The 24262-nt window shown below is 34.2% G+C and overlaps 1 protein-coding gene across 3 annotated transcripts; it reads left to right on the forward strand.

Annotated features, from left to right (window-relative positions):
• The first annotated feature begins 1210 nt into the window (after positions 1–1210).
• Positions 1211–23385, forward strand: LOC135644110 (phospholipid-transporting ATPase 3-like). Of its 3 annotated transcripts, none has more exons than XM_065161564.1 (27): positions 1212–1815; positions 3128–3193; positions 3309–3370; positions 3558–3639; positions 3748–3858; positions 6259–6336; positions 6473–6569; positions 8330–8436; positions 11605–11670; positions 11795–11916; positions 13270–13354; positions 13434–13511; positions 13605–13721; positions 15850–15999; positions 16094–16198; positions 17486–17628; positions 17901–18002; positions 18077–18140; positions 18212–18424; positions 19943–20108; positions 20249–20328; positions 20584–20820; positions 21525–21746; positions 21832–21999; positions 22129–22491; positions 22566–22672; positions 22903–23385. In XM_065161564.1, exons 1-27 carry the CDS (start codon positions 1612–1614, stop codon positions 23201–23203), a joined length of 3696 nt encoding a protein of 1231 aa, XP_065017636.1. In that variant the 5' UTR covers positions 1212–1611; the 3' UTR covers positions 23204–23385. The 3 variants fall into 3 exon arrangements, with proteins under 3 accessions (XP_065017637.1, XP_065017636.1, XP_065017638.1); XM_065161566.1 differs by having other exon boundaries at positions 3314–3370; XM_065161565.1 differs by lacking the exon at positions 11605–11670 and having other exon boundaries at positions 1211–1815.
• The last annotated feature ends 877 nt before the right edge of the window (positions 23386–24262 follow it).

Raw genomic sequence — 24262 nt, forward strand, 5'->3', positions numbered from 1 at the left:
ACCTCTTCGTCTCTTTCTCTTGACAGTCGAAGTAAATTTATCGTCTCCTTCGTTACCCTCCACCTATTGATCCCTTTGTCTTGCATAAAGGTCATGTCGCTCTTTACTCCCACAATGAGACTCTATACCTTCGTCTCTTGCTTCCATCATAAGATCTTATAAATTTAACCTCTGTCGTCTTTTGTATGACATCATTCATTTTTGTCACCTTTATTTCTTATTTTTATCATAAGATCCTAATATCTCTAATAAGAAAAGAAACAAAATGATAAGCGAGGAAGAATAGAGGAAAGAGAAAAGAGATGACGAAAAAGAATGAGAAGAAAGGGAGGAGACTGAAGGCCAGATAGAGCCTTCTTGATGGGATGGAGTTATGATAGGAAAGGACGACGATTGTGTGTCAATCATCTAGAGTCGCTAGGGAAAGTATGGGTGAAAGTGATGGTGCTGAACCCATAAGAGAGTGAGAGATCACAAATGAGATAGATAGCGATTGCCCATAATTGAGGTATTAATTTTTACAATAATCATCAATAAATTAGTATTAATTTATTATACACATATATATTCTCCATAGATATATCTATATATATTAGTATAATATTTTATAGTACTCAAATCTTATAGTTGCTCAGTGGATGAGAGTATCATATAACTTTTTGACACACAAAAGTTTACAAGCAATGAATAAGCATTTTTTTCTTCTTAACAAAAAAGTTTAGAAGAAAAAAATGTTAATAATCAAACAACTAAACAAGTAAATAAAGTTTATAATCAAACAAGTAAATAAAAAAATGATAATTTAACAAAAATAAGACTTCTTATTGTCCCGATAATAACAAGTATGTCATCAACAAATATGATGAAATCCTTATCGAATTTTTTCGCTAAAGATAGTAATTTTCTCGTTCTCAATATTGAATCAAGTCATTAACACGCTATTGATAAAATGCATCATATAATGACAAACAAGGAAGCAAAAATATATGTCTAATCTACAAAACCATATAAAACAAGTTACATTAATAATAAAAAGAAAAAAAGGAATTAGATCTGATTAGATCCGACGGTTGTAAGAGAGGCTGAGATGATCGGCCCCCACACCGTAACGGGTCACTTAGAAAATCCGATGTGGCACGATACATCGTAACGGGCCCCACGCCACCACCACCATCCCCACTTTGTTCGGTCACCCTTTCTTTACCGTTTCCTGGGATAGAATTGCCGCGAGGCGACCGTTCCATCCCTCGCAACGATCGATCGTTATTCTACAGCCCTGCGAGATATCGCCATGGCGTTGGAGATCGAATTCCCCCTATCTCTGTTTCCCACAGCAACGGAGGAGGAGATGATGGGATGAAATCCTAGGCAGTTTCGAGGAAATCTTCTACTTGAATTCAAGAGGAGGAGGAGGAGGAGGAGGAGCGAGGGATTTGGAAGAAAAAAGGGGCGGCAAACGAGTAGGGTTGGGATTCATGGAGGGGGGAGGACGATAGGATGAGACGAGAGGCAGGGAATGGATAGAGGGTGCGAACAATGCGGCTAGGATGATATCCTAGACAGTTTCGAGGTAACATTGTTCTTCATTCTGGGAAAAGGGAGGAGGAGAGGATGAACGGCAGGGGGTGGGAGAGGGTGCGGATGGCGCGGCTGGGCGGGGAGGCCGCGGTGGTGGGGACGAGGAGGAGAGAGGTAGCGGACTTCCGGCAGGTGTCGTCGCAGACCGTGCGGCTCGGTCGTGTCCAGCCCCAGCATCCCAGCCACCGCACCATATACTGCAACGACTCCGACGCTAACTCCATTGCCAGATTTAAGGTTGGAGGACCCTTCCCTGGCTCGAGTTCATCTTTTTTGCCTTTATCATTCTCATGTATAATCGCTTTGCTTGGACTTTTGCTGAATGGGCAATTTAGATATCTTGTGATCATTTCGTGGTACAAAAAGCTTAGGTTTAGACGTTGAAATGAATTGCAGTTACTATATCTTAGTATTTGAATGACTGCAGAGACTCGAATGGTGTTCTATGTAGTGTGCAGTAATGGAATTTTACCTTTCCTGTCATGGACAGAAATCAAATATTCTTGAGTTAATCGATAAGCAATAGATCTATTAATGAATTCCCATTTAATTGGACATTAGAGCATGGCTCAGACTCCATTAGAGACTCTGCCTTAATTTCAAGCAGGTAAACATAGCTATTCATCCTTATAAACATTCTATATTTTGGCCAGCCTTCCTATTTAATAACCCAAAAAGCTAGTCAAGCTAATAGAAATAAAGGACAATGGTGCTGTAGGCAGGATTCTTACAAGAGTATTGCAGTGGCTTTTTAACCTTACCAATTCCACTTGGAAGCCAACTTTCCTAGATAAAAGAGCATTATTAGGGCTTAGCGTCTATGTGAAAAAATGGTTTGGCTGAGACAATACTAGGGGAATGCCATAGTGATGTATTTCTTTTCTAGCCCTCCTAGGGTCTCAACTTCTTCATTTAAAGGTGATTTGAATAGCCCTCCTAGCTTAATTTCTCTATAATTAAAGCAACTTCGAATATCTCTCTTATTCTTAATATTTGTGAAATTTTTTTTTTCCTTGCTTATCAGTTCTTTGAATTCTCAAAATCTTGTGAAATAAATTAGTTGACCTTGCCTCTATATCTTCTAAAATTTCCAACCTAAATGCCTATACTATCAGTTACTACACATAAGTATTTTGACCCTTTTCGAAGCTTCTTTCATTTACCAATCTACAGTATTGGGCTGACCCTAAAATTGAAAACAATAATATTGATTTGGTGAATGAGCAACAGAATTAATAGATTAACTTTGTGAAAATATTTGAAGCACCAATTGAATTGTTTGCTTTATTGAGGTGTTTAGAGTTCCTTTGCAATGTCCTTTTATATTAATCACAAATTCAAAATAATGCGACCACCTTCACTCTGTGTTGTTTCTTTCTAGCTCAGTTGTAGTTCCACTTGTTTCTATTGCATTATTATGGAAATTCTGTTGTGAGCAAAACATTTCTTGGCTTAACAAGGTTTAAATACACTGTGCTAGTTGATGATCTTTCCTTTCTTATAATGTCTATAGTATGATAAGAAGCTTGATACTGTTTTTATTTTTCAGAGCAATTCCATATCGACGACAAAGTACAGTGTCTTGACCTTTCTACCCAAGGGTTTATTTGAGCAGGTATTTCAGTCATCAGTCTTTTGAAAAAAAATAATTGTTGTTTCTTGTTTCATTTTACTTATTTTATCAATTGTTTTTGTTTTATCCTGTAACAAATATATCATAAATCTGACAGTTCAGGCGAGTTGCTAATTTGTACTTTCTCATGATCTCAATCTTATCCACTACACCAATCAGGTAATGTTTCTTTTGATGACATTTTGTGTTTCACATTGGGTTTTGAATGTACTATCACCAACTTATCATCTAATTTGTTCTTGAAATTCTGGATGATAAAAGTTTGGTGAAATTTATACATCAGGTGATATTTACACTCTGATCATTGATATTATCTACTCTACTGAGTTGCTAATCATCCTTGCAGTCCAGTGTCACCTGTAACGAATGTTGTTCCTCTCAGTTTAGTTCTTTTGGTATCTCTTATCAAGGAGGCATTTGAAGATTGGGTTAGCAAAACATATAGCCCCCTCATTTTTGCTTTTTTGGTCCTTGCATCAAGTTGATTTTGATGTTTCATTTCATTCATTCGTGTAATTTCCTTTTTCTTCATGCAGAAGCGTCTTCAAAATGACAACTCAATCAATAATACTGCTGTTGATGTGTTGCAAGGTCAAAATTGGGAAAGTGTGCCTTGGAGAAAGCTGCAAGTTGGAGACATTGTGAGGGTAGGATTCAGAGTCCTACTTGTTAAATGGATAATTATTTAATTGCTGATGTCTAATCGTTTTTCTTCTGCTGGAGAACATAGTTGCCAAAGTGATAGTTCAACTGTTCTTTTTATTTAATGAGGATGGTATGTGTGACTGTGTCCATATGCAAGATTCTCTTGCAACACCATTAAGACCTTGCCATGGAAACCTCTTGTTTTGTTTACTGCTCAATTTTGAGTCTGGTTTAAAGGAAGTGCAATTAGTAGCTGAAGTTAAGTTTCTTTGGAGTCAGGCTTGAACTCTCTGCATCTGTTCACTTTGATAAAATTCTCCTCCACTGAAAAGTTATGTTATTTTATAGTTGTTGCTGCTTATGCATGATTTTTACATTCTTTTAGTGGACTTCCCTACAAATCTAATGATTGTTTCACTCACAGTTGGTGGATCTTGATGTTGCAACTGGAATTAATTGGTGCCACCATTGTCTTGCATATTATAACAACTTTGCTGTATTAAATAAGAACATGGCATGTATTAAATTTTTTGCTTATAATCCTAGTCACTGATTGGATTACATAGTCAGTGGATCTGTAACCTATACAATGTTGTTAATGAGGTTTTCTGGTTGTATTATATGTCATATGTCCATGACCAAGTTGTTCTTGCATATATTTTATAAGTGTTTTGGTTTTAATGATAACTTTTCCATTTAATTTATCTTTTTCGTAATATTTTTTTATTTTATTTATTTATTTATTTTAATAGTATAACCTAATTTAGTGAATGTTTTCAAAATATTTAGCCAGTTTTTAGTTACTGCTTTTAATTTTAACAGTTAGCTGATGTTTATTCATTTTTTTTGTCTTGTAATGATTATTTTTGATATTTGACCATTTTATGTGATTTTGTATTGATTTTATATTCTGAAATTTGATATTTTATTTTTATTAATTTAATAATTTAAATTCTCTAATATTTCTGTAATTAATGTTAAAATGTGTTACACGTAATATGATATGGATAACAGATAATGATGGATATTGAATAAAGCATAGAAAAATATCACATGGTATTGGAATTTTTATCTATTAATTTCCAAGTGAGAGGTGATAAAATGAATAATTGAGTCCTTTAAGCATGTTGCAATATTTATTATGGTCCCTTTTTTTATGGTCATTTCTGGGCAGTTGGCCAAGTGAATGAAGCAACTTTCTCGAAAATTTTCATTCTAGGTATATAAATGATTGAAGTGGCCCACTTTTACCATTAACAGGCTTTGACTTGTCACTTCTTTCCAACCAAATAGCCCTTATCTGTGCAAAGATTTAATAGAATGGTTATTGCTCTTTGGGCAGTTGGCCACATGTATGAACTATGAAGTCACTTTCTCTAAAATTTTTCACTTCAGAAGTGGCCCATCTCCACCATTAGTGTGCAAAGATTTAACAGGTTGGTATTTGCCTGTTGAGTTTAGAATGGGAAGTTTCTTTTCTTTTGCTGGTTATGCAAACAATTCTGAAGCAAAAGAATTATAGCATATGTCAAAGTCACAATAGTTTTTAACCTTAATTGTACTTGCACTCCTCAGATATCAAGATTTAAAATATATGATTAGGTTTGGGATCAGATCATATCAGATCAACTGGATTAGATGATCTGGATCAGAAAGCTGGCATGAAATATATCAAGAATAAAAAATCAAAAATAAAAAGAATTGTATACATAAGAAAATAATAATAAAATAAAAATTAAACAAAAATATTAAACATATGAACGACAAAAATTAGACTACTGATACATAAAAATAATAAAACATGCAAAGGCAAAAAATTATATAATGACATGAAATTAAGGATTGAGTACCATTGTTAGTCAAGGCATATTTTTTTCTAAACTTATATAATGTAACTAAAATTGTTAAGAGTAATTCATATAAGACTTTATGAGAAGTCTGTTACTTGAGATTTGAGGACCCCCCGTGGAGTCACTTCAGCATTCAAGCACCCTTTCACTGCATCAAGTGAAAAACCTGCAGATATCATCAATCTGCTATATCTCTGTTGAAGCCATTTATCAATGAATTGAAAAGACCTTTTCCCATCTTCCCACTCTTTATTTTATTCTTTTCATTTCTTTTTGTCAGGATTGGTCAAGATTGTCCAAGGCCAATTTTCTTGACTGGTTCTGGGTTCCGATCCCAATTTGGATCGGGCAGTTAGGATAAGTCTTTTTTTTAAAAAAACCAAGCGTGAGATATCAGTGTGAGAATGCACCGTATAAACACTACTATTTGATTTTGATATTCTTAAGTCTTAACCACAGTCATAAATTCAATATTGCTTAGATATTCTTTATAAAGTTTATAATTATGGGCTATGATAATGAGCTTATAATTGGTGTATTCATTTGGACCAGGTCAAGCAAGATGGCTTTTTTCCGGCTGATTTGGTCTTCCTTGCTAGTACAAATCCTGATGGAGTCTGCTACATTGAGGTTTCCTTTTAGCTTTAGGAACTTGAATCCATGAATATTGTTGTGGAGCTGGAAGATTGGTTTATTATCTTAAATATATGAAATTATGATGCATGATTTCGTCTAGTAGTTTACTGTTTTCTATTTATGAATTCAGACTGCAAATCTAGATGGAGAAACCAATTTGAAGATTAGAAAAGCATTAGAGAAGACATGGGATTACTTGGCTCCTGAGATAGCTGATAAATTTAAAGGTTTGATTGTTCTTTGATGATTAATTGAAAATGTCAGTTTTTTATCTGAACTATTTAGTTCTTGAGTCAGAGGAAAGGTCACTCATGGCTTATCCCTAATAATTGAGATGCAAAACTGAAATAAATGTATAATTGACCCAGTAGTTTCATTTGTATCTTCTGCTGGTAAACATATATATAATTATTTGATTAGTAGATACATTCTTCCATAAGGTAGTGTGTTGAGCATCATTTAGTATATGCATATTGAAAGGTAATACCAGTTAGTAGATAAGGAAGCAACTTAGAAATTGCATAAGACATGTTGCTTGATGTTTCAGAATTTCGCCTTTTAGTACCTATCAAGCTCGTAAAACTTTAATTGAAATGACAAGATCAATCATCTCTTTCCCTAAATTAGTGACTTTGCATTTTGCTCTATAGGCTTGATGAAGCAAGTCCCTCATAATTTTAGTTTCTTATGCTTCTCTGACTTGAAATTTCTTTGAGCTTATGAAAATATCATAATTGTTCCTTAAATGGAAAATTCTGGTAACTTATAAGATATGTTCAACATTCAAAGATTTTAGTTACCAGATTGAATTTTTTGATCTTGATATCCACTTATATAAATAATCTTTTGGTTAGTTGCTCTCTGTATACTATTTTCTGATACCCATTTACAATTTAAAGTTTATCAAGGTTTGATATTGGTTCACTGACACTTAACAAGGACAACAAGAGCTCATAGTTGTCATCCTTCTGGTAGTCAACTTTCTGTATCCTTTTTGCCATTGAGCTATCTTGAGAATCACATTACTAGTCAAACAAAACACCTTCAATTTAAAACAGTCTTTCAAACAGTGTTTTAGGTCTTTCTCTTCCTAATATTCCTCATTTAAACAATGCATTTAGAGACCTTCCTTGTCTTGTTAAAGAATGCAAGAATTTATTTATTATTTATTAAAAATGCACATCCATCTTAACATTTCATCTAAAGTCTAAATGGTTGATTTCTTGAGTGCATCTTTTTCTAACTTCTGGACATTCTAACCGATAAACATATACATGCTACTTCACTTATTTGCCTTCTCTACTCACCAAAGTTCATTGGGTTTGTTTATCCCAATTTGATCACTGATCAGAATTGTCCATTCCCCATTCAACGTTGGCCAACTTTGTCCCTACTTCACTATGGTTCTATTGGTAATCTTGTCATCTTTTAGCATTCTGATTTCTGAGTATCTATGGATACAGAAGAAGCATGACAAGAACAGACAACAACTGAACTAATTCACCAAAGTTTGTCATGGAAGATTGAGGGTTATTAATAGCTTGGTCCAAGCAAGTAAGTTCAATACAGGATAACTATGTGGCCTTAAATCCTGTATTACATTCTTCGTTATGCAATTGCAGGTGCTTGAAGTCTCTGCATCATTATTTTTGTATCATGTATCTTTATTCCATAGATTACCTAAGTAATCAGAAACTCATCATGTGATATTAGGTGAGCTTTTTCAGACCATTCTTTTTCAGTCTCTGCACCATTGGTGCCTATGTAATTATATCTCAATTCTTTTTCAGACCATTCTTTTGTAACAACGAACAAGATTATTTTTGTCAGATTTCAACTTTTAGCATTTTATTCTTTCAGACAGGATATTGTCATATGATGTCACTGTAGAAAAAAATTAATGTATTTGTTAAATTGCATCTAATATGTTACATTTAAAGTTTTTGTCGTCTTCACCTAATACGTAACATTGTTAATATGTGTGCAGGGGAAATACAGTGTGAACAGCCAAACAATTCACTTTATACTTTTACTGGAAATCTTATCATTGAAAGTCAAACCTTGCCTCTTTCTCCAAATCAAATTCTACTTAGAGTGAGCCTCAACATCGCATTTCCATGATGCTTTCCAAAATTCTTTATAACATAGTTCCTCTAAAAATCATTCATGCTTCTAGTATTTTTTAAAAGTCATCTTCACTTTTATTTTGGTATTTTGTTGCATTTTTATTCACTTGATATTGCAAGGGACTTGTTTACTTCATTATGAAATTCTCTGATTGAACAATTCTAAAAGATGTCTAATTCCAAAATGTTCGAGGCGCTCGTTGCTTGTCCAAACGAAGGAAGATGCTTGCCAATATAACAATTATAAAATAAAATTAAAAAGAAATTTCAATCATTAAAATAAAAAAGTAGACAATACATGAGTTCCATATCATTTTGTTTAAATATGACCACCAAAACATCGAATTATGTTAACTTGACCAATTATACAGAATCAAAGTACTAAATTGTCCAAATCTAACAACAAAAAATTCAAGGCAAAATATTAACATCAAAAATAACAAAATTCAAAATGATAGCTTTGACAGATTCATTAATTGACACAATCATAAACTATTATAAACAAGAATTAATAACAATAATTGATTATTATTATTATTATTAATGAGAATTAACACAATTTTGCAGGGGAGGGGTCTGCTGAGAGTAGGGGAAGGTTGGGATGGGGTCTCAGAGCAGGGGAGGCATGGGGGTTGACAAGAGCAGGGGGTGGGGGCTAACAGTGACAGGGCCGGAGGAGGAGGGAGAGGGCCTGGTGGGAGAAAGAGAGAGGCAGAGAAGGGGGAAGGAAGGGTTGCATAGAGGCAGAGACTAGCACTTGGCAAGCTAACCATTATCGACTTTGAGCCCTATAATCTCTACTAAACCTTGCTTTCCTCATTAATGAATCCAAATATATGTTTTATATTTATTGCAAATCATATGTCAATAACACATACATTAAAAAACTTCAAATGTTGCATGAAGGTGGCATATAATAGATGATATATCCATAAATCACAATTATATATTAAAAACTTGAAAATATATGAATTTAAGAATTGTACCGGAGTTGAATGAAGAGAATGTTGTGTTGAATGAAGAGGTAAGTCTACTTTATTGGTATATGATACTGATATATCTTCTATCTAGATCGTCCACTGGTTTCCTTTGTTGCAACCTTCAGAGTTTTTGAATATCTAATTTTCAATGAAAATCCATTTTATTTATTGAAGGACATTTGAGTATTGTGCAATCTTAAAAGGTGCATTGTCTAAATTTTGCTTTATCCTCATTACTTCACCACAACCATCATAGTTGTAGTGGACACATTTTCAATGATGATGGTGCTCTAATCGATAGGCATACCACTTTAGTGAAAAGGACCATGTTTTATACAGTTGTAACCCAGATTTGACTAGATTTGTGAATGGCTAGTCTAGATCCATGCAGATTTCGGTTAAATTTATGTAGATGTAGTCTAAATTTAGGATCTTGGTTGGACCAATGTGAATCAAACCAAGATTTATGCAAATCCAACCATAATTAATTTCTTTATACTAAATTTAAGCAATTTTTCATTAGCAAAAACCATAAGAAAACACAAAAATAATACTTTAATCAAAGCATTAAAAAATCTAAGAAAATATTCAGCTTAGCTTGAGATTTACCTTTTGTTCGATAAATAACCTAGATTTCTTGAGATCGAAATTTGCTTTGCTTGAAATTTAAGATTTACTTGAGCAAAAAGAAGATTCATGTGAGATTGTGTGTGTGAGAGAGAGAGAGTTTAGAGCAAAGGTCATGGTGATAAATTTAAACGAGATGGATATGGGGTTTTGATTTGAGTACTAATGGTATGCCTACCCTTGGTATACGTAGGTATATAGGTCTAAAATTGAGCAGTATGCTGTGCCCCATACAGCATGGAATAACTTGACAATGCTAAGCCTGTGACAAGTTGGTACAGATTTTGGGCTACAAACAGATATAGGAATTACCGATTGGATAAAAAAAAAAAGAAAGGATTTATTCATAGTTGAGGACTGTATGGATGGATTGCTGCTTATTGTTTACCTAAAATGATGGTGTAAGCATGCCTAGGCTTAGCTGGATCATATCAGTGGTCCATATATCAAGAAAAGATATGGCATGCTTTAATAATATAGCTTAGACATTGGGGTTTTTGGATGAGCCAATTTTAAAAGTAGTTTGTAAAAGGTATTGATATATATTTGATCACAAGAGCAGTAGTGTACTTGAAAAATAGAAGGTGGTTTCTAGGTATTTTAGAAGTTATAGGGCTTGTTGACCCTTGTATTTAAATCAGGGTTTGTTAGTCAGGGTCACAATAGGGGCAGGTGCCATAATTTTGGATCTGGATTTCGTCTTGCCAATATGGTTGGATAACTTGGATCAAATATTTGGTTGGATCTTTTCAAAATCAACCAGAGTAACTGGAACTGGCTTGATGGGGCCAATGATTAAGTGAAAATTAGCAGAAAGTCAGTAAAAAAATAATTATTGGCTGAGAATAGGTTTGCAACTGGTCAGATTTCTTACAAGGCATTAAAATTAGCAGTAGTAAACTCTGAATAACACACTTGATTCAGTTAAGTCCAGCTAAACTTGCAGTTTTCTAGAAGGTTTTGGTATCAGCAAGGGATGATATAAAATGGGATTGATGAACCCCACGGGCCTACACACTGTGACTTGTTTGGGTCACTGTTGACAGCAGTATGAAGTATGAACCTTTAATTTTTTTGGGAAACAGTTCGATATTCATGTTCTGTATTGTGTTAATATTGTTGATATTCACGTGAATCTTCTCTGATGGGTGTTTCGTACTAATATAGTAATATGTATGTTTTTGAAGTATTTCTAAGTTATGCTTGAAAATTTGGGTGTCAGTATGAATTCACTTGTATGCATGTTCATGTGTGTATGTTGTTTTCTTTTATACCATGTAGGTATATATTGGTATATTTATATATGAGTCTTTTACACTTTGTATTAGAAGCTTTTCTGTCATGTTTGTTTTTCTTTTTTTTTCTTCTTCTGGATATGAACACAGAGAGTATGTTGTTCATGATAAGCATATGAGTTGGACCTTTCATGTAAATATATACAGGAAATTTCTATATATCTGTTTTAGAATCTCACTTTTAGAAACTGTATCTTTTATTATATAACATATAGCATTAAGAAAATGATACAGGGTTGCAGCCTTCGGAACACGGAATACATTGTTGGGGCTGTTATTTTTACTGGTCATGAAACAAAAGTTCGTGTTCTAAACTCCCAAGTCTAAACAAGCCTTTTATTTATTTTTTGAGTTACCTTGTTCCCTAGATGGTTAAGTTTCTCTATTCTACACTTCAATGTGGTTTCTACTAATCATATGACAGGTTATGATGAATTCTATGAGTGTTCCTTCTAAAAGAAGTACGTTGGAAAGGAAACTGGATAAACTTATACTTACTCTTTTTGGTGGTTTATTCATGATGTGTCTGATTGGAGCCATTGGAAGGTAAAGTTGAAGGTTTATATAAGCTGATATACTGCTCTGCTTTGTTGTAAAATATTTCAAGTGTAGGTTTTTAATCAATAGAATGAGAATCACTCTTTGATTAAATGGTCTTGTTATAATACAAGCTGAGGCTGAAAACATTAAACATAATTTAACTAATCATTGGACTCGCCTGTTATGGTCATCCAGCCATGTCAGTAACAGTAGGTGGGATTAAGAAATTTAGAAAAAAATAGAATAGGATTTGTTAAATTTCACATATTCAGATTAGCTACAAATTCTATGACTCTATTAGCAACATATGATGAGGCAAGGTTAACGGAGGAAAGGATTGTGACTTACTCTAACAGCCTCTAGGAACTAGGTGAAGCTGACCTTGCCTCAGCCTGGTCTGGTCACCTCAATTTGCCTAGTGATATCAGCTCAATCTACTATGTTAATGACTGTCGAGGACATTTTATACTATCGAAATACATATACTATTGAAATAGAATTAAAATGCACATCAAGGACAAACATTTGCAATTACAAAACTTTATATCCTTTGATATTTCTTTATATTGAACCTATAATAAATGTTTTAGCTGGAATATTGAGAGTTTGAGACAGTCTACAAGTATACCATTTAGTAGTCTATATAATATAACAGTCATGGTTGTCAGCAATGTACTGACATGACACATGCCATTGGGCACAGAACAGGGTCTGTCTCAGATGTCATTAACTTGATGCCAGGATATATCAAGGTGTTTTACACAATACAAGAACTCCATGCCAGTGTTGCACTAGTGGGACACAAGGTGGCTCGCTTTTTGTCTTCTGATCAATTTTGATCATTTAAAAGTTACAAGAGAAAAGTTTGATACTGCAGTCCAAATCTATAAGACTCCTAGAACAGAAAATTAATAGCATTTCATGCAATTTTTAATTAAACATTTGTAGTTATCTACACTCTACTATAACTTTTATTCACTAATGATCTTATCAAAAGAAGAAAAAACATATGTGGCAATACATATTTATATACTCAGAATGTCCTTCACCATATATCAAGAATGAACTTTGCTAATGTAGTATTGTCAAGACCTTGCTAAAGTAACCCTTTATATTTTCGATAACAATTACTGAAAATTTGTCTATGCTACTGAACAAAAATGTATTTCTTTTAATCAATTTTTCACATTTAATTTACAAGAGAACAAGAATAAAAAACTGTAGTTTGATGAACTGTTGCTTTTGTTCATCCACATGTTGTTTATCTTGAAATTGATATGCTTTAAATTGTATAATATTATGGACATCTGGTTGTTTTTGATTGTTGACACTCATTTTAATTTTTTTGATATCTTTCAGTGGAGTTTTTATCAACCGCAAATACTACTTCCTAGGACTTTTTGATGATGTGGAGGGTCAATTTAATCCTAACAATAGATTTGTGGTAACAGTCTGGAAGAATTTAAATTGTGAAAATTTTATCTGTCATGAATTTTTGCGAGGCATTCTTTATCCTTTTGCAGGTTACTATTCTGACAATGTTTACATTGATAACATTGTACTCAACTATCATCCCTATTTCTCTCTATGTCTCAATTGAGGTGGGACCTGAATTCCTTAGTGTGGTCTGCAATTGAGCATATTGGCGGTGACCAATATAACTAGGATCTTCATTGTACTTTTTCCATTTGCAGATGATCAAGTTCATTCAGTGTGCTCAGTTTATCGACAAAGATTTGCACATGTATCATGCTGAAAGCAACACCCCTGCATTAGCACGGACATCCAATCTGAATGAGGAACTTGGGCAGGTACCTTTGCATTGTTTTGAGCTTAGCATAATGTTTTCCAATTTCTAGATATCATGTTCTGAGATGAAATGAGATTTTGGGATATTAAAAAAGAGTGCATCATCATAGTTACAAAATAATTAAATAGTGCATCATCATTATTACAAGGAAGGTTCACGTTCATCAATGTTCGACCTGCATTACCTTTTCAACAGTGACTTCTGCATATGTACATTTGTGCTTTGGGTGCTCTACTTTGTTTCCAGGTGCATATGTTTTAGCATATCTACTTATGTGCAGTAGTTGGTGACGAAGTTGGGCATGCAATGGCTGGCATTATATTTGATAGGACTTCTGTTATGTCGTTGTCTAGGGTCTTCATCCTTGAGATGTATTATAGGCCTATATTATTTCATATTAAAAATTCAACCTACTGTAAAATATTATAAACATGGTTTGCAATCTTGTACCAACCATACTTACCACGAACCGATACATACCTGTTGGTTTTGGTACAACACAATACAACACACAAGACATTGGTATGTACAAGAATTTTAAAATTTTGATTAAAAAATAGCTAAAAATAAAAACCCTATTTCAGGTTCAGGTTTTTTTCCTATTTTATTGATATATAAATTCAAATTAAATAAGAATCAATAGAAGTTTTAGGTTATAAGCATTGAATATAGAAATTGTTGGGTAGGGAGGGGCTTATATAACCTATAATGCTCCCAGTGGTCAATTTGACTAATAGGGGTTGGTATGGACCATTTGGGGATACGAGTCGAAATTTAATGGTTACTGACTTGTATTAGTTAGTAATGGTCGAATTTTGATCGTATTGGCTAGAACGAAGGGTGTATCGCTCGCCCGGTATATGTGTTTTGAGTATCGATGGATACGTACTACCAATTTTGTATCATGCCATCTGGCATAAACATGATGGTATCTATAAAAAAGGGATATAATGTTAAAAATATATAAATACTTTATATATTTTAAAGATTAAATATTGAATTGTAATTATAAAATATGATATATTAAAATGTTTTAGATGTAGATTTGGTTTATTAAGGCATTGATCAAAATTTAAAAATGCAGAAGTTATCAGCAATAAATAAAATACCCACTGCCGGAACTGCTGAAACCGATGTTTTCTTGAATGACAAAACCAATATCAAATCTGATATTTAAACCATTATTGTTTTGCTTCTGCAACCCATTGATGTTAGGTCCTACTCTAGTTTTTTATGCTTCCATGCTTAAACCTTGGTCACTTTATACCTTCTGGGTTTCACAATCACTTTAGTGTCAGCCGTTTACTCTTCATAAATAACAATAAAGATTCCATAGCACTTTGTTGACATAAGAGAGAATCAGCTGAAATTTAAAATGATAACAGAAGGCATTAGAGCGAAAAGGGTGGGAAAGTAATTGGCAGTCACACCGAACCTTTAGCTTTCCACATAAAATAATCTTACCAAGGTATTAACTACTTGTCTTATACTGATTCCAGAACCACATTAGATTTGTACGTACCTGTTGGTTCACTTCAAAAAGAAAGAAAAATAAGATGTCTAAGTATTTGGCTGGTATGTGATGGCACTGGCATAATGGTTACTGGTCACGGTTGATGTGCGATGAAATTTCAAACCAAGACCCTACATTCCATTTTTTGGTGAATGAAGTTTTGAATTAAATGGTAATATGCGGCTCCTGTTATTCCTCAATATGACTTTCTGTCACTTCCAATTTCAATCTTTCTTAAAATTATTCAATACCTTGCCTTGATCTTTTACCGTTGGTTTCAGAAGTTGCTAATAAAGACTTTATGAATAACATCGAGGATTAAGAAAAATGAAAAAAAGCTGATTGGTGAATTTGTCATTCTCCAGAATCATGATGAAGTCCTCCATGGATAGTTGGTACAAGGCATGTACAATGGAAAATTAGGATGTACTCAATAAGCATAGTTGAAACTTTTGAGCTCAAACAATGATAAAATATTTAAATTGAACTGTGGGATAAGTAACAGAAACCAAATTCAAGAGAGGAACAAATGCAATATCGACAAATTCTCCTCTTTCCTATTTATTAGTTTTTTTTTTGTTGTTCATGCTACTAATTTCAAAAGCTTTTGTTGTAGGTGGAGTATATATTTTCTGACAAAACAGGAACCTTAACTAGAAACCTGATGGAGTTCTTCAAGTGTTCAATTGGTGGGGAGGCATATGGAACTGGAATTACCGAGATTGAAAAAGGACAAGCACAACGAAGTGGGAAAAAATTAAGTGAGGTATGTGTATGTCAATTTAGAGATTACCCTTACTAGTATGGGACCCTCTATAGTTCAAATCACTGATGTGTATGCTCTTCATAATTGCTTATAGGATGCAAAGTCAGATACAGCAGTTCGTGAAAAAGGCTTCAACTTTGATGACGCTAGGATTATGCATGGTGCTTGGAGAAATGAGCATGATCCTGAGATCTGCAAGGTAGGTTCAGGGATCTTCACTTATATCTTCGAACATTTTGTTAAATAGAGCCCTTCAACTACTTATATTTGTCACAGAGAGCCCATTTAATAATTTATTTATACCAAGCTCTGTATATGTGAATGAGTTGCAAAAGTCATTATGTAAAATTAGCCCTGCCCCTTTACCATGTAGGAGTAGCAATACCATGTAGTTTACTGTTTTGATTTGACATTAGATTGTTTTTTTCAAGGTTCCAAAAACTGTACTGTACCGGTGTACCGATCAGCTATTGGTACGGTATGTACCAAGCAGTACCGAACATACCGACACATGGTACACTAAGGTGTACCGATGTATCATCCAAACCGATCCTCTATCATATCGATATGTACCACCCGTATCGAGCGGTATGGTACGATATTGCATCGTACTTTTTTTTATACCAGTCAATCAACCTTAAACTTTTCATATTTGATTAGCTTATTCAAGGAAAATTTATTCTTACAGTTTATACATCAATGCTTTTAGTAAAACACACATCAAGACTACTACTTCATGTTAAAAAAATCAATTGTGTTTTGTAAATGTATGATTGTTTCTAAATTGTCTTTTCTTAAATGTATGGTTGTTCCATTTGGATGTTTTTTAAGAGTGCTTGTTTGGTTTGATGTATTTGCAAAGTGTTATTAGGCTGATAATTTTATTTAGAACTGATAAGGAACGACGAGGATAGGAATTGTAGGATCCATTTTGAATATCATACAGGCAATATTGTTATGTACAGGGGATAATTTCATACAGACAATGCAAGATTAGAAATTCCAATTGATGGATGGTAACAATTGAATTATTTATGTACAGGGGATAATTTCATACAGGCAATATTGTTATGGCTCGAACAAATAAATCAATTTTTTTTTTGTACCAGCCAACATGGATTGTTATTACTTGTCCAGGGATCAGTATTGGACCATATAGGTTGGTACTGGTTGACTGGTTGGTGTTTATTTTTTCTATTATTTTGTGGTGGTACTAAATAGTATGGATTAGTATAGCATGCCGAACAAATCGAACTGGCTACTGAAACTAGTATTGGGCTGAAATTTAAGTGCTTTGAGCATCGGGCTGAAATTTAAAAATCTACAGAAGATTTGTGTCATTGTCATGTGGAACAAGGGCAAGAGGGTGAGAATTTGGATAGGAGAGAGAACTTTTGTTTTCTTTTCTTGGGATAACTAAGAGCCAGAAGCTCAATTACAAGGATTTTAACACACTATTATGAATTTAATTCTATTTCACTTGTAGGAGTTTTTCAGATGTCTTGCATTATGCCATACTGTTCTTCCAGAAGGTGATGAGTCCCCAGAGAAGATTACTTATCAAGCTGCATCACCTGATGAGGCTGCCCTTGTAACTGCTGCAAAGAACTTTGGTTTCTTCTTTTATAGGTAACACCACAATGGTTGTTTTGTATGTTGATCCTAGATGTTAAAAGTTTACCAATTCCTTTCATCCCTAAACAAATCTAGATTTTAAATATTGATATTGGTATCCATATCAGAATATTTTCTGACATGTTATACCTATGGATGGACTACAGTAACTCTCAATAGCCGATAGACTCAATACAACGATAAACAATGCGAAAATTTCATTGCACTATTGAATTGCAAATCATACTTGAAAGTTAAAACTACCATGTTTTGTGTTTTTTCCATAGGCGCACACCAACCACAGTCATGGTACGTGAATCACATGTTGAAACGATGGGTATCAAACAAGATGTGTCATATGAGATCCTAAATGTTTTAGAATTTAACAGGTTAGTACACATTTAAATTTTGAATCTGTGTACTTCAAGGCATTTGCTATTTATGTATGCTTGCTTTTTAATAGTACAAGGAAGCGCCAGTCTATTGTGTGTCGCTATCCGAATGGAAGGCTTGTCCTCTATTGTAAGGTAAAATCTTGGATCTTGATGCAGTAAGTTCTAGTTGGTTCATCCTAAATTGAGTTGAAAATAAATCACAGGGTGCGGATACTGTCATATATGAAAGATTGTCTAATGCAAGTAATGACATTAGAAAAGTCACCAGGGAGCACTTGGAACAGTTTGGTTCGGCGGGTCTACGTACACTTTGCCTTGCCTATCGGGAATTAACAAATGATTTATATGAAAAATGGAATGAGAAATTTATTCAAGCCAAATCGTCTTTAAGAGACCGGGATAAAAAACTTGATGAGGTATGCAGGGAGTGGGCCTATTTGATATCTTATTATAGTTTTGCTTTTGTCAGAACCTTTTCATGCTCTTGTATTTAGTTGTTATGATTGTTCACATTTTTTCTACTAAATAAATGTCAAAAGCTTCACTTCTTAAGTTTTGCTTTTATAATGGTTGGCATGTAGATATTTAAGTTATTTGATTTTCTTATGGAAGGGCTTGACAGTAAACATATAAACTTTGTAGAGATTGCCCTTGTGTTGTATCTTCTTAGCCTGCCATTGAGTTTTCCTTTTAGTTAGAGAAACCCCCTTGGCCCTTGTGATCCTCCAGTGTTTGAAATTTGAAATGGAGATTTCTGACTTCGAAAACTTTTGCCTGTTTCTATCTCTATCCAGCATGCCTATGATGCACAGATATTATTTTTCTTACTGATTCTGGTAAATAGACATAAAACAATGGACTAAATCTTTTCTTATCTCATTATGTTGCAGTCAGGGTTCTGATAGGGTCTGATTTGAGCCTAATTAGAATCCTAAGTTACAGTCTAATATTTTTGTTTTATCAAGAAACTAGTTCCAGAAAGTTTGATTAGATATATATTGTCAATAAGAATATAATATTACGTGTGATTTTTATTTACAGTGGTTATTAATGCTGTTTTGGCATATATTTGGAGAAAGGTGCATGCAACTAGAGCCAAGGACCATCTAGGGAGTCATATCAGGAGTTTACAATGTCGGAGTCAACACTTACCATGATATATCCGTGAAATAACTGGTAGAGATATATTGACTACAGCACAGTTTTTATCCAAGAATGTCATAACTGGTACATATTGGATCTAAAAAAAATAGCTGAATAATTGCTTCAGAAAGAGTTAAAATGAAGGTGGAAGTGAGACTAATGCTTGGGTTGAGAACCTAATCTTTACTATCATATGGTGATCTTTCCTGCTCCAGATGTAGTTCTGAAGATTCTTCAATGTTAAATAGCTCACTCGGTCAGTTTTATTAGGCAACACAAAACAGTAGCAAGAGCTGCCTTCTCAAGGTTCTGGTACTATTTCAGCACTTGATTTTTCAGTTGATGCTGACAAAATATTGTGACACTTTAATCCAAGCAGTCAGGTTGATTGGGTCGATCTGAATTGGGTTTAGCATACGCATGTGAAAAATGGTTTTGGAAAATTGTGGTCACATCCTATTAAAATCATTAATATTGGATTCAGGGGTGATTCTAAATTATTGACATTTTGATGGATTATGTTTTGTTGTTCATTATTTTTAACATTTTGTAACTTTTTAGATACATTATATGGATACCCATGGTAAATAATTTGCCTTTCGAGCTTGCCTGCATATTTATTTAATTATCGCTTTAATTTAAATTTAATATATATTGTTTCTTGATACTTTTTTGGCATTTGATATAATTCTCCTAAGTGATGCCTGCAACTGTTTCTTCATTTAACAGGGCTTACAGTGGTTAGATGGTTTCTGCAGTAAATGATTAACTTCAAAATCTCTTTGCTGTAGGTGGCAGAGATTATTGAAAAGGATCTTATACTAGTAGGATGCACTGCTATTGAAGATAAGCTTCAAGATGGAGTTCCAGCTTGCATAGAAACTTTGGCTAGAGCTGGTATAAAAATCTGGGTGTTGACAGGGGATAAAATGGAGACTGCAATAAATATTGCATATGGTATGACAAACATTAGATGTTATAGGTCTGCTGGAGCACTCGTCAAAAAATATAACATGACGACTGAAATTTGCATGTTAATAAATTCATGTTTCTCTTTTAAAATTAAAAGCTTGAGTGATTCCTTTGCTTGCTTGCAGCATGCAACTTGATCAATAATGACATGAAGCAATTCATCATCAGTTCAGAAACTGATGCAATCCAAGAGGCCGAGGAAAAGGTAAATAAACTTGAATTACATGCCACGAAAGCATATTATTAGAGATACAATACATAGTTCTCATAGTCCATGCCTTCTGTTTAATTTATAACTTTTGTTTCTCCTCTAGTTTCCTCAATTTTCTTTCTGACATCCAGGCATCCTTTTTCTGTTTTGCTATGGACCACATTAACTGTTCTATTTCTTTGTGTTTTATCCAAGGAAACTTGTTTTAATGTCAAATATTAATTTAATGTATGTATTATCTACTGCCAGGGTGACCCTGTGGAGATTGCACGTGTCATAAAAGACACAGTAAAAAATCATCTGAAACAATGCCATGAGGAGGCCCATCGATACGTTCATGTGTCGGGGCAAAAGTTGGCTCTTGTAATTGATGGCAAATGTTTAATGCATGCACTGGACCCAAATTTACGTGTGAATCTGCTCAACTTAAGCTTGAATTGTAGTTCAGTAATTTGTTGTCGTGTTTCTCCACTTCAAAAGGCACAGGTAAAATTTATATTAGTTTTGCTCTCCATTTGTTTTCTCATCTGACTTCTGTCATTCGCAATAACAAGTGTTGTGCTAATAAATCAGGTTAGTTATGCTACATATAAATATTCATGATATGCACTTATAAATCAGGTTATTTCTCAAACATTAAATGAGAGTACATTTGTAATTTGAGATGATCACTATCTTTTTCAGACTAGTTGAGTAGTATGTTAGTTGTAGTTTGCATCATAAAGTAGCAAAAAAAGTATTTCATCTGCTAAAGGTCATCACTTGCTAGGTCTTAAAGTTTTTTAGTGTCTTTTCAATAAGAACCATCACTCGTTAAACTGAGGGTTGCCACTCATTGTTATTTTGTTTTTCAGGACCCTTTTGTGGTAGGTTGAGCAATACTGGTTAGATTTCCTTTGCCTTACGCGCCACATTGTTCGGTTGATGCAATGCATTTTTTTTCCTCAATATTGACCTTGTATTGCTTAGGTTTTCAGTATTTTTTGCATCACTAGGGCTTAGGATGAGTTGTTTACTTTGGACTATTTTGTTGGTTTGATTTTGTTATTCCTTTTCTTAGTCTTTTTTTAATGAATTATTTAATTGAATCATTTTTTTTATCTCTTTTGCCTTCTTATTTGTTGAGTTGACTTAGGATTTACATATGTTTTATTTATTATAAAATTACTTGCTTATGTTTGTCTTGCCAGGTTACAAGCCTAGTCAAGAAAGGTGCTCACAGGATCACCCTTAGTATAGGGGATGGTGCAAATGATGTAAGTATGATCCAGGCTGCTCATGTTGGTGTTGGCATAAGTGGTCTGGAAGGGATGCAAGCTGTAATGGCTAGTGATTTTGCCATTGCTCAGTTTCGCTTCCTTACAGATCTGCTTCTTGTACATGGAAGATGGTCATATATCAGGTTATGTAAGGTACACTTTGTTTCATTGGTTCTACTTGACTATTTAAGTTCATTATAATCACCAACAGAAGCACCTTACTCGGTTCAAATTGCAGGTGATCACTTACTTCTTCTACAAGAACCTTACATTTACATTGACTCAGTTTTGGTTCACCTTTCAAACTGGCTTCTCTGGTCAGAGATTTTATGATGACTGGTTCCAATCTTTGTACAATGTCATTTTTACAGCTCTTCCTGTGATCATTGTTGGACTTTTTGACAAGGTACTTATTACATGCCATATGTTCTTAATCATCTTTAGTCATTCTGGACACTATCACACCCATTGCACCTAGAGTGCCCTTGCAGTTAGTGTTATGCAGTCTATTTAAACTAGGATTGCTGCTGTCTAGGATGTAAGTGCTTCTTTGTCAAAGAAGTATCCAGAGCTCTACAGGGAAGGAATCAGAAATATGTTTTTCAAATGGAGAGTTGTGGCAGTATGGGCTTTCTTTGCTGTATACCAGTCTTTGATCTTCTATTATTTCACAACTACCGCAAGTCAGAATGGTCATAATTCATCAGGAATGATATTTGGTCTTTGGGATGTTAGTACAATGGCCTTTACTTGTGCTGTTGTAACTGTCAACTTGCGCCTTCTTATGGTTTGCAATTCACTTACGAGGTGGCACCTTCTGAGTGTTTCAGGGAGCATTTTAGCATGGTTTATTTTTATCTTCATATATTCTGGAATAATGACCCCAAATGATAGACAGGTAAGTTCCTCGGGTATCTTTTTAGTTTGGATCGTTCTTATTCATTTTCACTCACTAACTTGTTCTTGTTGCAGGAAAATGTATACTTTACCATATACGTGCTTTTGAGCACATTCTATTTCTACCTAACACTGCTTCTCATCCCTGTTGTTGCCCTTCTCAGTGACTTCTTTTACCTTGGGTAAGACATTTGATAAATCTCTATATCATGATATCATTTCTAGAATGTAACAGGTTATCTCTCTAGAAAAAAAATCCATATTGTTTTGATCTATAATTTGACTGAAATCTTCCAGGCTATGAATTACATACTCAAAACTTCATCACAGATACCTGAATGATTTCTCAAAGCTTCTGGCTTTTGTGTTTATTATATTTATTTTTACTAATTTGTAATGTGTTGTCTTTTAGGATCCAAAGATGGTTTTTCCCCTACAACTATCAAATTGTTCAAGAGATTCACAGAGGCGAGTATGAAGGTATCGGCAGCAGAGAGTTTCTAGAAATCGGTAATAATCTAACACCAGATGAAGCTAGGAGTTATGCTATATTACAGCTTCCAAGAGAAAAGTCGAGGCACACCGGTTTTGCTTTTGATTCGCCTGGTTATGAATCATTTTTTGCATCACAACAAGGTGTTTTTGCACCAATAATGGCATGGGATGTAGCCCGTCGAGCAAGTGTGAGGTCAAAAAGAACATCTCAAAGATAACTGTTTATCACTGTACATTTCTTCATCATTATTTCACACTAGTTAAGAATGTAAGTAGCTGTATATTGTATAGCTTTCATATCTCGTATCACAAATGTTTTCACTATATTTTCTCTTATTGCATAAGCTGGAAAAATAAAAACATTTTCTTTTTATCAAAGTTGAATACTGATTGAGGCTGAGGGATTTTGTTACTGCAGACGTTCTCAGTATATATAAATTTCAGTGCACCCATAGATTAACTAAGGATTTTTATCAAAGACTTTCATTTAAATATTATATTTCTAATTCAAATTTGATAAAATAAAAATAAAATAGTGTGATTACTATTGATCCATGCGTGAGTTTTGGCTGCACCTCAGCCTCAAAGGGTGCTTGTGGCCTGATGATGGATGATAGCACAATGCAACACATTGGATTACAAAGAAATTTTGTGACATGCAACTCCTTTGTTGATGTGTGGTGGTTTTGTGATATGCCACCCCGTTGATGTATGCATTCTAAACTTGGGAAAGAATTCATTACCTGTCAAATGCCAGCAGCCAATCATATCAATGTCTACAGGTGCAATGAAGTCATCAACTCTTATCTGGCTGGCTCATATGCTGACCTTTGTGATCCATTCAGCTGTTCCTGGGCCTGGCTTATCCTGTTCCACTTGCATGCATCTCCAAGAACAATACTTGCTATGTTCTTGAGAAGAGGTCATCCATTACATCAGAGCTATTGCACACAGGATTTTCTAACTCCCAACTTGTTTAAACCAGCACAGATAACACAACACAGGCAAGAGGACTTTCTGCATGTGAATCTTTTGACTCTTGCACATGCCATGCACATTGAGAAAATTTTCAGTAGCATAATTAATTTTATCCACATCATAATCCACCAAGTTGAACAGCTGTTTGGACAAAACAAAGCAAACAATCTGATGAATGATGGAAATCAGGGGGTGATAGTAATGTCATACAGCAGATAGAGATGTTCCCTGCTTCAGATTAGGACTGTTGCAGTCCTTCGATTACTGCAGAAGATTCCAACAACAGTTTGATCTCTCTT

The sequence above is a fragment of the Musa acuminata genome, chromosome BXJ3-8 (genome assembly GCF_036884655.1).
Source record: "Musa acuminata AAA Group cultivar baxijiao chromosome BXJ3-8, Cavendish_Baxijiao_AAA, whole genome shotgun sequence".
NCBI classification, from domain to species: Eukaryota; Viridiplantae; Streptophyta; class Magnoliopsida; order Zingiberales; family Musaceae; genus Musa; species Musa acuminata.

Bases quoted from the DNA above. Each gene is read 5' to 3' on its own strand.
- LOC135644110 (XM_065161564.1), top strand. From the start codon at position 1,612: ATGAACGGCAGGGGGTGGGAGAGGGTGCGGATGGCGCGGCTGGGCGGG. The intron at 3,371-3,557 runs GTAATGTTTCTT...TCATCCTTGCAG, and splicing joins TTATCCACTACACCAATCAG to TCCAGTGTCACCTGTAACGA. The intron at 18,003-18,076 runs GTTAGTACACAT...GCTTTTTAATAG, and splicing joins AATGTTTTAGAATTTAACAG to TACAAGGAAGCGCCAGTCTA.